Raw genomic sequence first — 11,436 nt, 5'->3', positions numbered from 1 at the left:
TAATCAAAATGAAACGGTGGTAAAGTGACTCTTGACATGAAGTTCGTGATGAGTATTGTCCTCATATAGTGAGAAGGCAGAGACGGAAAACACCAAGAGTGCATGCATGTGTAGACGAAACTCCACTATTGTTTCACACACACACACACACACTCAATACATGTGAAATATGCAGACTCCAAGCAGTATAGTACATATCACAGTTTAAATAACCACACTTTTGATTCATTTTTCCAAATTTTGCCCCATTCTGGTAGACAGTAAATTCTGCATCGTGTAAATCATAGGGCTCTATTTTTATCACTAGCATTTATAGGGCAATGGAGTGAGTGATACATTCTGATATTATGAGAATTGTTTAAATCCACAAATTGCTTTCTGAAAAGTTCTCACAGACAAATGCAAATCTCCAATATAAAATGTTCCAGGATGTCATTTCAACTTAGTTCCAGTGAGTTCACAGGCAAAGCCCCGAAGAAGTTCTCTTCAAAAAGCTGAGGATAATTTCAGCCTCAGGGGCGCATCAACCTCAGCGCTGCGAGAAAGAATTCCGAGGCCCCACTCCACCAAAAATAAACAGGTAAATATGAACAAGCCTGCGGCATGGTGGGAAATTATGCAAATTTCATTTCCACTGAGGTGAATCTTGACTTGAGCTTTACCGATCGTGGAAGTAAAAATATCACAGTAGCGACTGGCTGTCAACAGAGATGTATATCTCCAAACAGCTGAGAAATGTATACCATTGCAGCAGAAATGTAAGTATTGACTAAAATTTAGCGATGGAAACGGTTTGGTAATGCGAGTTACATCTGAGCTGCACAACTTCGCCTACCACTGTAGTATAATTTTAGCCTAATAAAGGTAAATGTCGAAAAGAAAACATCTTTAAATTCCTTAAAATAAAACATTAACACTTATATTCAGGGAATATATCTTTTTACAAATATTTATTTGCCAAAAAGAGCTTCAAGATACATTTTAGATGTTTTTTGCTTTAAGATGTTTATTGCTTTTTAAGTATAAATCTAATGCAGTTTAATGTTTATGCTTAAAACAAGGGGAAAAAAACATGGGAATGGAAAAATTAATGTTTCTGAAAAACAATTTTCATATTTTATTTTCACATTTTAAATATTTTATTATGCATCTTTTTAAAGAATTAACGGATTTATTTCAGACATGCAAGGAGGAGAGGATCCAAAGATGTATAGTATACGATGGCAACCGCTGTGTGACATAATTAAAAAATATGAAGCAGCGCAGTATCGATTCTCATCCAATACAGACAGATGAGCTGGGGAGGTTATGCATGCTCACAGAAGGGACCATCAACATGAGTTTGCCTGGGCTGCGTCTTTAAAGTTTAAATATATTCCATAAACATTTAAACACATTCCATAGCCCTTTAGGGATAACGATAGAACTTCTCTGAGATTGAATGAAATTAAAACTTGTTCATATGAAACAGTTTTTTAATAGGTTGTATTACATCACCCTTGGCAGAGAAATGTATTGTTTTAATTTATTTATAGCGTGACGCATTCGAAACGGGCAGCCTGAACAATACACATCCCCGTTCAAGCGCTTGCCTGAGAGGTGCGTTTTTTGCAGCAGAAGTGGATTCATCAGTCAGTTAATAATTGCTGTATTAAATTGAGCAAGCACAACAGATGTTTGGCTGGTTAGCATGATCTTTTTAGTATGCTGGAAGATGCTGTATCTAAATCGCCTTCCAAAAGTAACTGTGCTGTTGAAATAAATTTTAAGGATACAAATAAATTGTATACATTTAGTTAGACTTAAAATATTTAGGCTTAAATTCACGTATTTCATATACGCATAACAGGCTTCTGCACTAAAAAATTATTTTAAGGAATAGTTCACCCAAAAATGAAAATTCTGTCATTATTTACTCACCCTCAAACCTGTATGAATTTCTTTGTTCTGGCGAACATAAAAGAAGATATTTATCTGTTTTGAGTCACCATTAACTTCCATAGCATTTTGTTTCCTACTATGGAAGTCAATGATTACAAACCTTTATAAAAATATCTTCCTTAGTGTTTTGGCAGAACTGCTTTTCGTTTTTAGGGTGAACTATTGCTTTAGAAAAATAGTTTTTTAAATAATTTTAGTCATATTTTCAAAACCCACTTAAAACCTGGTTATTGTGTATTTAAAGCAATCAATTTGTTAATACGAATAACAAATATATAATATTAATTACATGAAGTGTTTGTAATTTTGTGGCATGATCCAAATGGATGGAAATATATTAAATTCAGAAGCATGAATCATCAGTGCACGGCAGATGTTTTGTAAGTAATGATTATTATTAGGCTTTTTAAAGGAATAGTTCAAACTAAATTGGTGATAGATAGATTTTTAGTCAAATTCACCCCCATAAGCAATTTAGTCTTTAATATTTTTTAAAAGAAATTTCACCTTGTCTGAAGAAACACATGGCCAATGCGATCAGCGTAACAATGGAAACTAATCTAATGTTTTCACTTCATTACCAATAGGCAGCATATATGAAAACAGCAGAGAGCCTAACACAGATCCTTGCAGCACTTCATATTTTACCACTGTAAGATTAGATGCTTCCTTATCCTACAGAGAAAATAGTAACTGTAGGACAGGTAGGATCTAAGCAACCCAGCTCCTGGAGGAACAAGCCCTGCAATTTGGTTTCAACTCTGCTCCAATACCATGTAGTTTGCAAACAGGCCTAAAGGACTTCATTAGCTGAAGCTAAAAGGGTAGCCCACCAGGAACTGTGTTTTGCCGCTTGATCTAAACCATCATAATGCCCGTTCCTGAATACCAATGTTATTCTGTAATCTATCTAACAGTATGTCATGATCTATGATGTCACTAAAATCGATCCCTTAATCGGGGGGGCTAGAAGCAAGTCATTTGTAATTTTACCAAGTGCTGTTTAGACACAAATCTAATATTTGAAACGTAAATCATGTGTCGTATACATTCAGGAGGTCTAGCGCTAGCTAGGCATCTGCTACTGGATGGTTGAGGTATTGCAGACCTCAAACTGTGAGCTGACATTTTCCTTTACACAAAGTTGAATTCTCACTACATGAAAGACGATTCAAGGGACTTACTTTGCCAAAGAAGTGCATGTTCTACATTTCAAAAATAGACAGTGACAGAGGCTTTGAGTGGAATCAAACGGCATCCTCGGAGACGCTTCAGCATTTTTATTGTTTTCTGCAGCCGCTGCACTAGTGGCTCCGTGTCAGACTGAGAGAACACCAATAACACACATTTTCCCTGTGAGTGCTTGTGCGTTTACTTAAAAGGGAAATGGTGCATTTCTCTTCAGGATAACACAGAAGACATCCTGCAGTGACACACACTCCCACCGGAAAACAGAAGGAAGGGAGGGAGGGAGGGATGAAGAAAGGGTGGGATTTTCTTTTAATGATACTGTGTGTGTATATATATATTTGTATGTGGCAAAAGATAGGACCAATGTGTCCGAGACATTCTTTATCCAAAGAGTTGGACCTCCAAGTACATTTTAACAGTATAAATACAGTCCCACATAAATACATCCTCCACTTAAGAAACAAACGATAACATTGACGAAACGAACAACAATAGGCAGTAACACTGACCCGATCGAAACCAATGGAACCAAAAAAACCCAACAGCATGTCAGTGGATTGGTTTGACGGGCTCTGCACTGAGTGAGGTTGATTTGCATGAAATGAAAGTTGCACCATGCAGATACACATGTGCTTTTACAATATGAAAGCACTTGAGACGGAAGGAACGTGGAACCGCAGACAGACACAAACGAGAGATGACAGAAGCTTGACCAGGACACGGGGTTGTGGAGAACTCTATTGGAGGTCTGAGACTAGACAAGCTCAAGTGGCTTAGATTTAGTTCATATAAGATGGTTTGAATAGTGACGTGGATTGTAGGTTTGCTCTGTTAGATGGGCAGCTGGAACTTGACATCAACCTGGGCCTCTTTGGCCAACGATACAATTTCAGAAAGCTTTACAACCTAGAGAAAAAGAGCAAGAAAAGTACGGTAAATATTCCATTCCAGTCCAGTCAGATATGGCATGTAATTCTGATCATCTTAATTATAACATAAATTTTAATATTAAAATGCAGTGATGGTTGTTGTTTTTTTGTTTGTTTTTTTAAAAAAAGTGATCAAATCTTGTATCTGGAAACATAAAGGTTTGTATAGTTTGTATAGTCATTGCATAATAATAATAAGATTTGCTGATTCTATTGGACAGTGACATTTGCTTTTGTTTTCTTTTTGTATTTTCTTTTTTAATTAACACAGGTGCAATTTGTTACATTTAGTTGAATTAGGTAGCATGAATTAACAATAAACCTTTTTTTTTTTTTTTTTTTTTTAAAACAGTGTTTATTAATCTAGATGACTTTATTCATAATTTATTTGTTTGATTGTTTGTTTATTCATAATACATTACGCCATTTATTATTTATACTTGAAAGATGTATTATTTATGTTTTTATTTTTACATTGAAATATTAATATGTAGATATTAATGCCATCAAATATTAATAAAAGCTGTAAAAGTATGTTTCGATGTTAGTTCATGAAAGCTATTAATGAATAACCTAACTACTATTAATGAACTGAATCTTGTTGTGAAGTGTGAATTTTGAATCTGTCCTCCAAAAAAAATAAAAGTTTCCCAGTTATGGGAAATTTTGTTCTGTCTCTCAAGAAAGGGATCTGAGTTTAGAAGAATTGAGGGGTGACTAAACGATGACAGATTTTTGGTTTTTGGGTGAATAACTCTTAAAACCTCATTTCTTTGGACTATCAATTTGATTCCTGAACCATGATGGGCAGATTCATCTCTCCATTTCCACCCCATGTCAGTTTCGATTTGCCCATATGCATGCCTAAATGAGAGAAACCCACCATTTTGGCCGCCTCATCCAGATCATCACAGGCCAGGATCTTCAGAGGGCTGGCAGCGATCAGAGCCTTGGCATCGTCCACTCTTGTTCCTGGAGATCAGACAAGCGTGATGAAAGTGAGATGAAGGACAGAAAACACGAGCCACCTGCATAAATATCCCTTTCCAGACACCTTTTTTCTTTTTGTCACCCTTCTGTCAATGTTTCCTCTCTCCAAGATGATCCAGGTTTTCTTGTGGGATTTGTGCTATCTTTTATTGAAATAGATAGCACAGTGTTCTCATAGTTTTTGACTAATGAATTTCTAGGACTTTTCCATGACCTTTCCAGTCGTCTGCACTTACTGAATAAGGGTTTTCAATAATTCAGCAAATGCAGACTTCCTCTCTCAAGAAGCATTCAGAACGATCTGTGAACCGTTTAATAAAAAAAATTCAAATAAAAAAGAAACTGAATTTCAGTATCATAATGGCTAGCAGGTTGCAAGCAAGTTTTACTTCATAAAATAGCAACATCTAACCAATAACATGATTTATTTTATTAAAAAGTGTAACTAGAAAAATCTTTTTGCTATAATAACTGCATTGAGTAAATAAAATCTAATAAAACATTGTGTCCTGTTTATGTGATTTTTTTAAGAAAACCTGAAGTGCTTGTTCTTATGAATATAACCGATAATATGATAACATTTTTCAGATCAGCACACTTTTAAATAAAGTATGGGAATTGAAAATATTTTAAATGGGTTTCAAACTATCCCTTCACCTCTCCATTAATCAAAGTCACCTACACCATCAATCATAATCATAGTACTAAGTTCGGTCTCTCTCACCTTGTAACCGCACTACGATAGGGATTTTCAGATCTAAGTCCGTGACAGCCATAATAATGCCCTGTGCGATGACATCACACCGCATGATGCCACCAAAGATGTTCACCAAAATAGCTTGGACCTGTTACAGAGAGCACAGAAAAACATAAGAGGTGTGATAAGAGCGCCAATAAGAACAGAAGCCAAAGTAAATCCCTTCATCGTGATATTACCTTTTTATCAGAGGTGATGAGCTTGAAGGCCTCCGTTACCTGCTGTGCAGTGGCTCCACCTCCAACATCCAGGAAGTTAGCAGGTGTTCCACCATGAAGTTTAATGATGTCCATGGTGGCCATAGCGAGTCCAGCCCCATTGACTAAACACAGATGACATCATATGCATGAGTTTACACATATACAAACCAGTCAAAAGTTAACGCTTTATTTTAAAAGTCAACTTTAGACATTCTACTAACAGTAAGTAACTTTGTAACTACATGTAGACTAGCAGTCATTAGAGTATTACACGACTGTCTGCTTAATATCTTATAACAAGTCATCTAACCCACCACAACATACTGACTACTTATTCTACTACCCCTAAACCTACCCTAACTGTACTCTGAGAGTTAATGACATGTAGTTGCAAATGAATGATAATCACTTGACATGTAGTTGACAAGTAGTTATAAAGTACTTATAGTTAGTAGAATGTCTAAAGTTGACCGACAAAATAAAGTGCAATCGTGAAAAATAAAACGTATAAAAGATCTTTAGTTCTAATTCTACATTTTAAAAAATGCTGATATGCGGGTATAATTTTTAAATCGTCCACTCAATGCTGTGTTAATGTTTCTCTAATGGAGGATTGTGGGTGTTTGTACTGACCCAGACAGCCAATAGTGCCGTCTAGGCCGATGTAGTTGAGGTCTGCTTTGGCTGCCTGTTGGTCTCTGGCATCCTCCTGGGTCCAGTCTCGCATTTCGAACACTTTCTTCTGTCTGTAGGCAGCGTTTGAGTCAAAGTTGATCTTAGCGTCCATACACATCACTGCAAAGCACAGAAGAAAACATCTATGAATGCCTGAAACAATGGGAATGCCATGGAGTGTTATAGTGATGGTAGGGCTGCACAGAGGCTCAATCCACAATAAATCTACCAACACACTTTGATATGCTTTAAAAAAACCTTAAAAAAAAAAACAAAAAAAAACACCAGATCATGAGATGCACAAAAGTAAATAAACACAGTGTCATGTTTAACCATTTTTAAGGTGTAAAACCCACACAATAATTTGATTTAATTGCCTTATCCAAAAAACTGTATTGAGAAATTGATCATGCATCCTTAGGACTAGGGTTGTGTACATAATGTAAATAAAAGTGTAAGGTGTCTGCTTTCTGGTACCAATGCCAGATGAATCTTCCACCATTGGGTTGATCTCCACCATAGATGCATCATACTTGATGAACACATCATACAGTTTCAACATGTTTTCTGCAGCTTCATTGATCAATGCCGGGGGGAAACCCATCTTCTCTGCCACCTGAGAGAGGGGAAAAAAAAAAAACATTTTTCATGCAGGGGTCAGTGTGGGAACGGTCTATACACGAGTAATACTCCGCACCTCACCTTAATAGCCTGATCCATCTTTATTCCCTGTATGATATCAATAGGCTCTTTCACGATAGCATCAGGATTCTCTGCAGCCACATCCTCAATGTTCACGCCCCCCTGAGAACTGCCAATCAGCACAGGGCCCTACAGGGGGTGGAGTAGAACCCATATCATTTTAAGGGCAGGTGAAACCAGTACAGTGCTGACAATGGCCTCTACTGGCCAGTCTGCTTACTGCAGCACATTAAGTGGTGATGTCATTTTTGAACGCTTGTAAAAAAAAGGCTTTGTGCTTTTATGCACAAATACAAAGCAGTTTCGTAGAAAAACCGCGCAGCAATGGCCCAGTCCGTGACCTCTCACCTGGTAGGACCTCTCCATGGTGATGGCAAAATAATACTCTCTGCGGGGGTATCTGCGCTCGCAGATAAACACCTGGTTACAGATCCGCCCAGCCTCTCCTGTCTGCTTAGTGAACAGCTTCTTGCCAATCATCTTAGAAGAGATATCTCTCGCTTCCTCTGGCCTGCAGACACAAAGCGAGTAAGAAGACAAAGAGGAAATTGGGAAAGTAAAAGTGATGAACAATAAAGTAGGCACAAACACCCACGAGTAAACGATTCTGACGCCGCCTTTCAGTCCTCCCTCAAACGTGCCTTTGCCTCGACCACCCGCCAACACTTGGGCTTTCACCACCAGGTCTTTAGAGCCTGAAAAAAAAAGAGAAAGAATAAATAAGAGAGAGAGAGAGAGAGAGAGAGAGAGAGAAACCTTGAATAACGCTAACTGAACAGACAAAAGTAGTGCACAAACACATAGCCTTGCTCAAAGAAACTAATACCACTTAAACTGACGGATGAAAAATTCACTACAGAGCTGCTGCATCCTCAACCAGTGAGTCATACTTTGATTAGCTAGTCTCTAAACCTGCACAGACCTGCTGCACAGACATTATGAAAGCCTGGGCCTGACTGTTATGATAAATGCAGTGCCACAAAACAGAACAGGAAAGATTAAACAGTTTTGATTTACTTGGATTTAAATTGCATAATAAGTTGACAACAACAGACGCATGACGCCAATAAGAATGATTTAGGAAGGCATGGCTTCATAAACTCAATTGCTCCTGTTTAGTAAAAACAATAAGCTGCAGATTTCTACCATTTCTAATAGGAGTTGTAACTTTACAAGCTAACTTTTCAGAACTATTATAAAATTCTTATTTGTTACATTGGAAATGCTCATGCCCTCCTGCTAATTTTTCTTGGTTGAAGGACTTAAATGTCTTTCCTACATTTAGAAAAAAAAAGTGTGTATTAGACTGTATTAATTCATTTTATAAAATGTGGAATCCTATTCTTTATACCTTCATAATAAACTGCTTTTTTCTTTCTTTCTTTCTTTCCTTATGTTATGTGGGGTAATTTGGATTCGACACAGATAATGGTGATCTTCTGGTTACATAATTTTTATTTATCTATTGCTATGAATGTTTTTTGTTTGCTTTTTTCCCTTCATAAAAATAGCATATTGTATTGATGTTCAAATAGGCCATGTGTGTTGTTATTTAAAAATCTGCATAATAAAAATAAATAATAATAATCATCATCATTATTTACTCACCCTCATTTTCTTATAATCCCATAAGACCCATTCTAATGAGAAGATACTAAACAAAATGCTGCCTTTTTCCTGTCTAATGGCTTGAATGTTACTGTTCTTCGTTACAATATTGTTCAAGTTTGAGGCACTGTTTTATGGTTAACAAAATGCATTACGTTTATCAAATACGACTGCAAAGATGTAATGAGAAATGTTTCTTTAACACCAAATCATCATACTAGAATTATTTTTAAAATATCACAATGCTCTATATGACTTTTTAATTTGCAAAAATCTTTTTTTTCTCAAATTGTAAAGTGCTTTTTTATGGTTACTTTCAAATGTATTGGAAAACAGAAATATGACCTTCCTTTTGTCCTCCAAAACATCTGTTGTAGGAGGTTTAGACACCAAGAGCGTAAATAAAAACTGACAGAATTTTCAGATTTGGGCAACTATACCAAGTTGGAGTACTGAAAAAGGGAAGCGCCCCCCCAAGAACACTTAAAATGCTGACATTGTGAAACTATTTTACAAATAAAACACTCCCACTTTTTGCAACCCTGAGCGTAGTTTACTGCATTTACCAAATATGAAATCCACAGCAAACGATTAGGCTGCTCATTTGGAAACAGTAAGTTAAGGAGTAAAATCCAATTCAAATCTGAGAGGCACCGAGATTAAAACTAATGGGTCGCTTAAACTTTCTCTATTGTGCATGTCTCTCAGTCTAAAGCTAGTCCTTCCTTGTTTGTGACACCCTACCCTCCTTTATTCCAGCACTGCCTGTCCATCACGGGTCCGTGCAGGTGCTGCCTATATGCTGACGGTTAGATTAAAGTTCAGGCCAACCACATTCTCCAGAGGTGGAGCAAATCTATGTTTAGCCTGCAGGGTGTGTGAGAACAGCACAACAGCTGAAACACAAACACACAGTAAACTCAAGATCCTAAAATAGGCTAAACTGGCAGTCCTGTTCAAAACACTGTAATCTGACCTGCAGAAAACCATTGCCAATGGAATTCCCTAAAGGTATATATATATATATATGCTGTGTTGAACTACTAAAGATCTTTCCAGTGAAAAAAACAACTGAGCCTGTGTGCATATGTTGTGCAGCCTGCATCCCTTCAAGAATAAATATTGTCAACGTTCCTTAATTACTGCCCAGCATATGTTCATGGGTTCTTACCGATCTGCTTGGCAGCAGAATAAGCCTCATCAGGCGTGCTGGCAACCATACCCGAGGGCACAGAGATGCCCGCTTCTTTCAGCAGCCCGATGCTCATGTATTCATGCAGGGAAAGGTTCCTCTGCTGCTGCACTGACAGCACTGGAGACGGCTGGTTCCCATGATTACCAAATAGACCCGATGTCCCGCCAAGCACCTGGTAACAGAAAGTTTAGAGAGAAAATACTGATTTAATCCAACACAAATAAATTCTGACAATCGAGACGGTATTGCTGCTACAAAGCCTTGGTCATATTTACGTTGCAAACATTAACTTTTGTAGATTGCTAAACGGGATCCGCAAACGGAAACGAGAACAAGCAAAGTCTCAGTTTTACAAGGAAAAGAATTTTCTCTTTCCATTGCTCAATAGATTAATACTTAACTGACTTTAGTTAACGGCCTGTACATAGCAAAAATATAAAGATGATTAAGTGGTGAATCAGTGACTGATTTCTGTAATCCAGATTGACATAGAGTACACTAAATGTAAGAATAGTCCTTTATGAAGCAACTTAGGTGTCTGACTCAAGGGTACAACCTTCTAAAGACCAAACATATGACATTTAGGATATGAAATTTATGATTCAGTAAGGTTTGCGGTAAAGAATACTATCATTTTGTTACAACACGCATATTGCTGTTATGAGTGATTTAAGGGTTAACTTTATTAACCCGGCGGCACTAGAGTTGAATAGAAACACTGAAGTGAAGTGAAGTGAAACAAAACAGTCCGGCCCTGTGTCCATGTAGGTCAAAGTTAACTCGTAATCTCAGATGACATGTACAGTGTGTATGATAACCATATAAACAAACAAAGGGCATTAAACTCGCAGATATAATTTATCTTGAATCTGCCTAACTCCAAACGAGCAGCGGCTCAGTAGAAAATTAATGGGTTTACAAATCTAAGCATTAGTAATAATGACAGGCAGCTAGCCTAACGGCTAATGTCAAAGGAGAATCGCCCACTTGCTGTCACTAAAAGTTATTAAAAAAAACAAGCCACTTCAAAAATGACAGTCGGATATAGTTATCTGATGCGTGTACGCAAAACTGACCTTGGCTGCCGAGCTTAAAGTCGTCCTAGAGCCGGAATTCCACAGTCCAGCGGACAACCGGCCACAGATCAGGGACGTCGCCATGTTGCTCTGTGCACAAGCGGCGCAGCAGAAATACAAACGACTGCACGCGCCTGCGTCACGACGTACGTCAACTACGCAACTCCTCATC

General features: G+C 37.5%; 1 protein-coding gene across 1 annotated transcript; it reads right to left on the bottom strand.

The window, feature by feature from the left end:
• Positions 1-3,177: 3,177 nt before the first annotated feature.
• sucla2 (succinate-CoA ligase ADP-forming subunit beta) lies at positions 3,178-11,420 on the bottom strand. The gene is made up of 11 exons (XM_043241724.1): positions 11,265-11,420; positions 10,165-10,360; positions 7,981-8,080; positions 7,734-7,896; positions 7,386-7,514; positions 7,161-7,299; positions 6,642-6,803; positions 5,988-6,130; positions 5,776-5,896; positions 4,945-5,033; positions 3,178-4,038 (listed from the first exon to the last, which is right to left on the bottom strand). Exons 1-11 carry the CDS (start codon positions 11,346-11,348, stop codon positions 3,964-3,966), a joined length of 1,401 nt encoding a protein of 466 aa, XP_043097659.1. The 5' UTR covers positions 11,349-11,420; the 3' UTR covers positions 3,178-3,963.
• Positions 11,421-11,436: the final 16 nt, after the last annotated feature.

The sequence above is a fragment of the Puntigrus tetrazona genome, chromosome 6 (genome assembly GCF_018831695.1).
Source record: "Puntigrus tetrazona isolate hp1 chromosome 6, ASM1883169v1, whole genome shotgun sequence".
NCBI lineage: Eukaryota > Metazoa > Chordata > Actinopteri > Cypriniformes > Cyprinidae > Puntigrus > Puntigrus tetrazona.
Note: the sequence above shows the minus strand (reverse complement) of the source record. Positions and strands in the feature narration are given on the sequence as shown.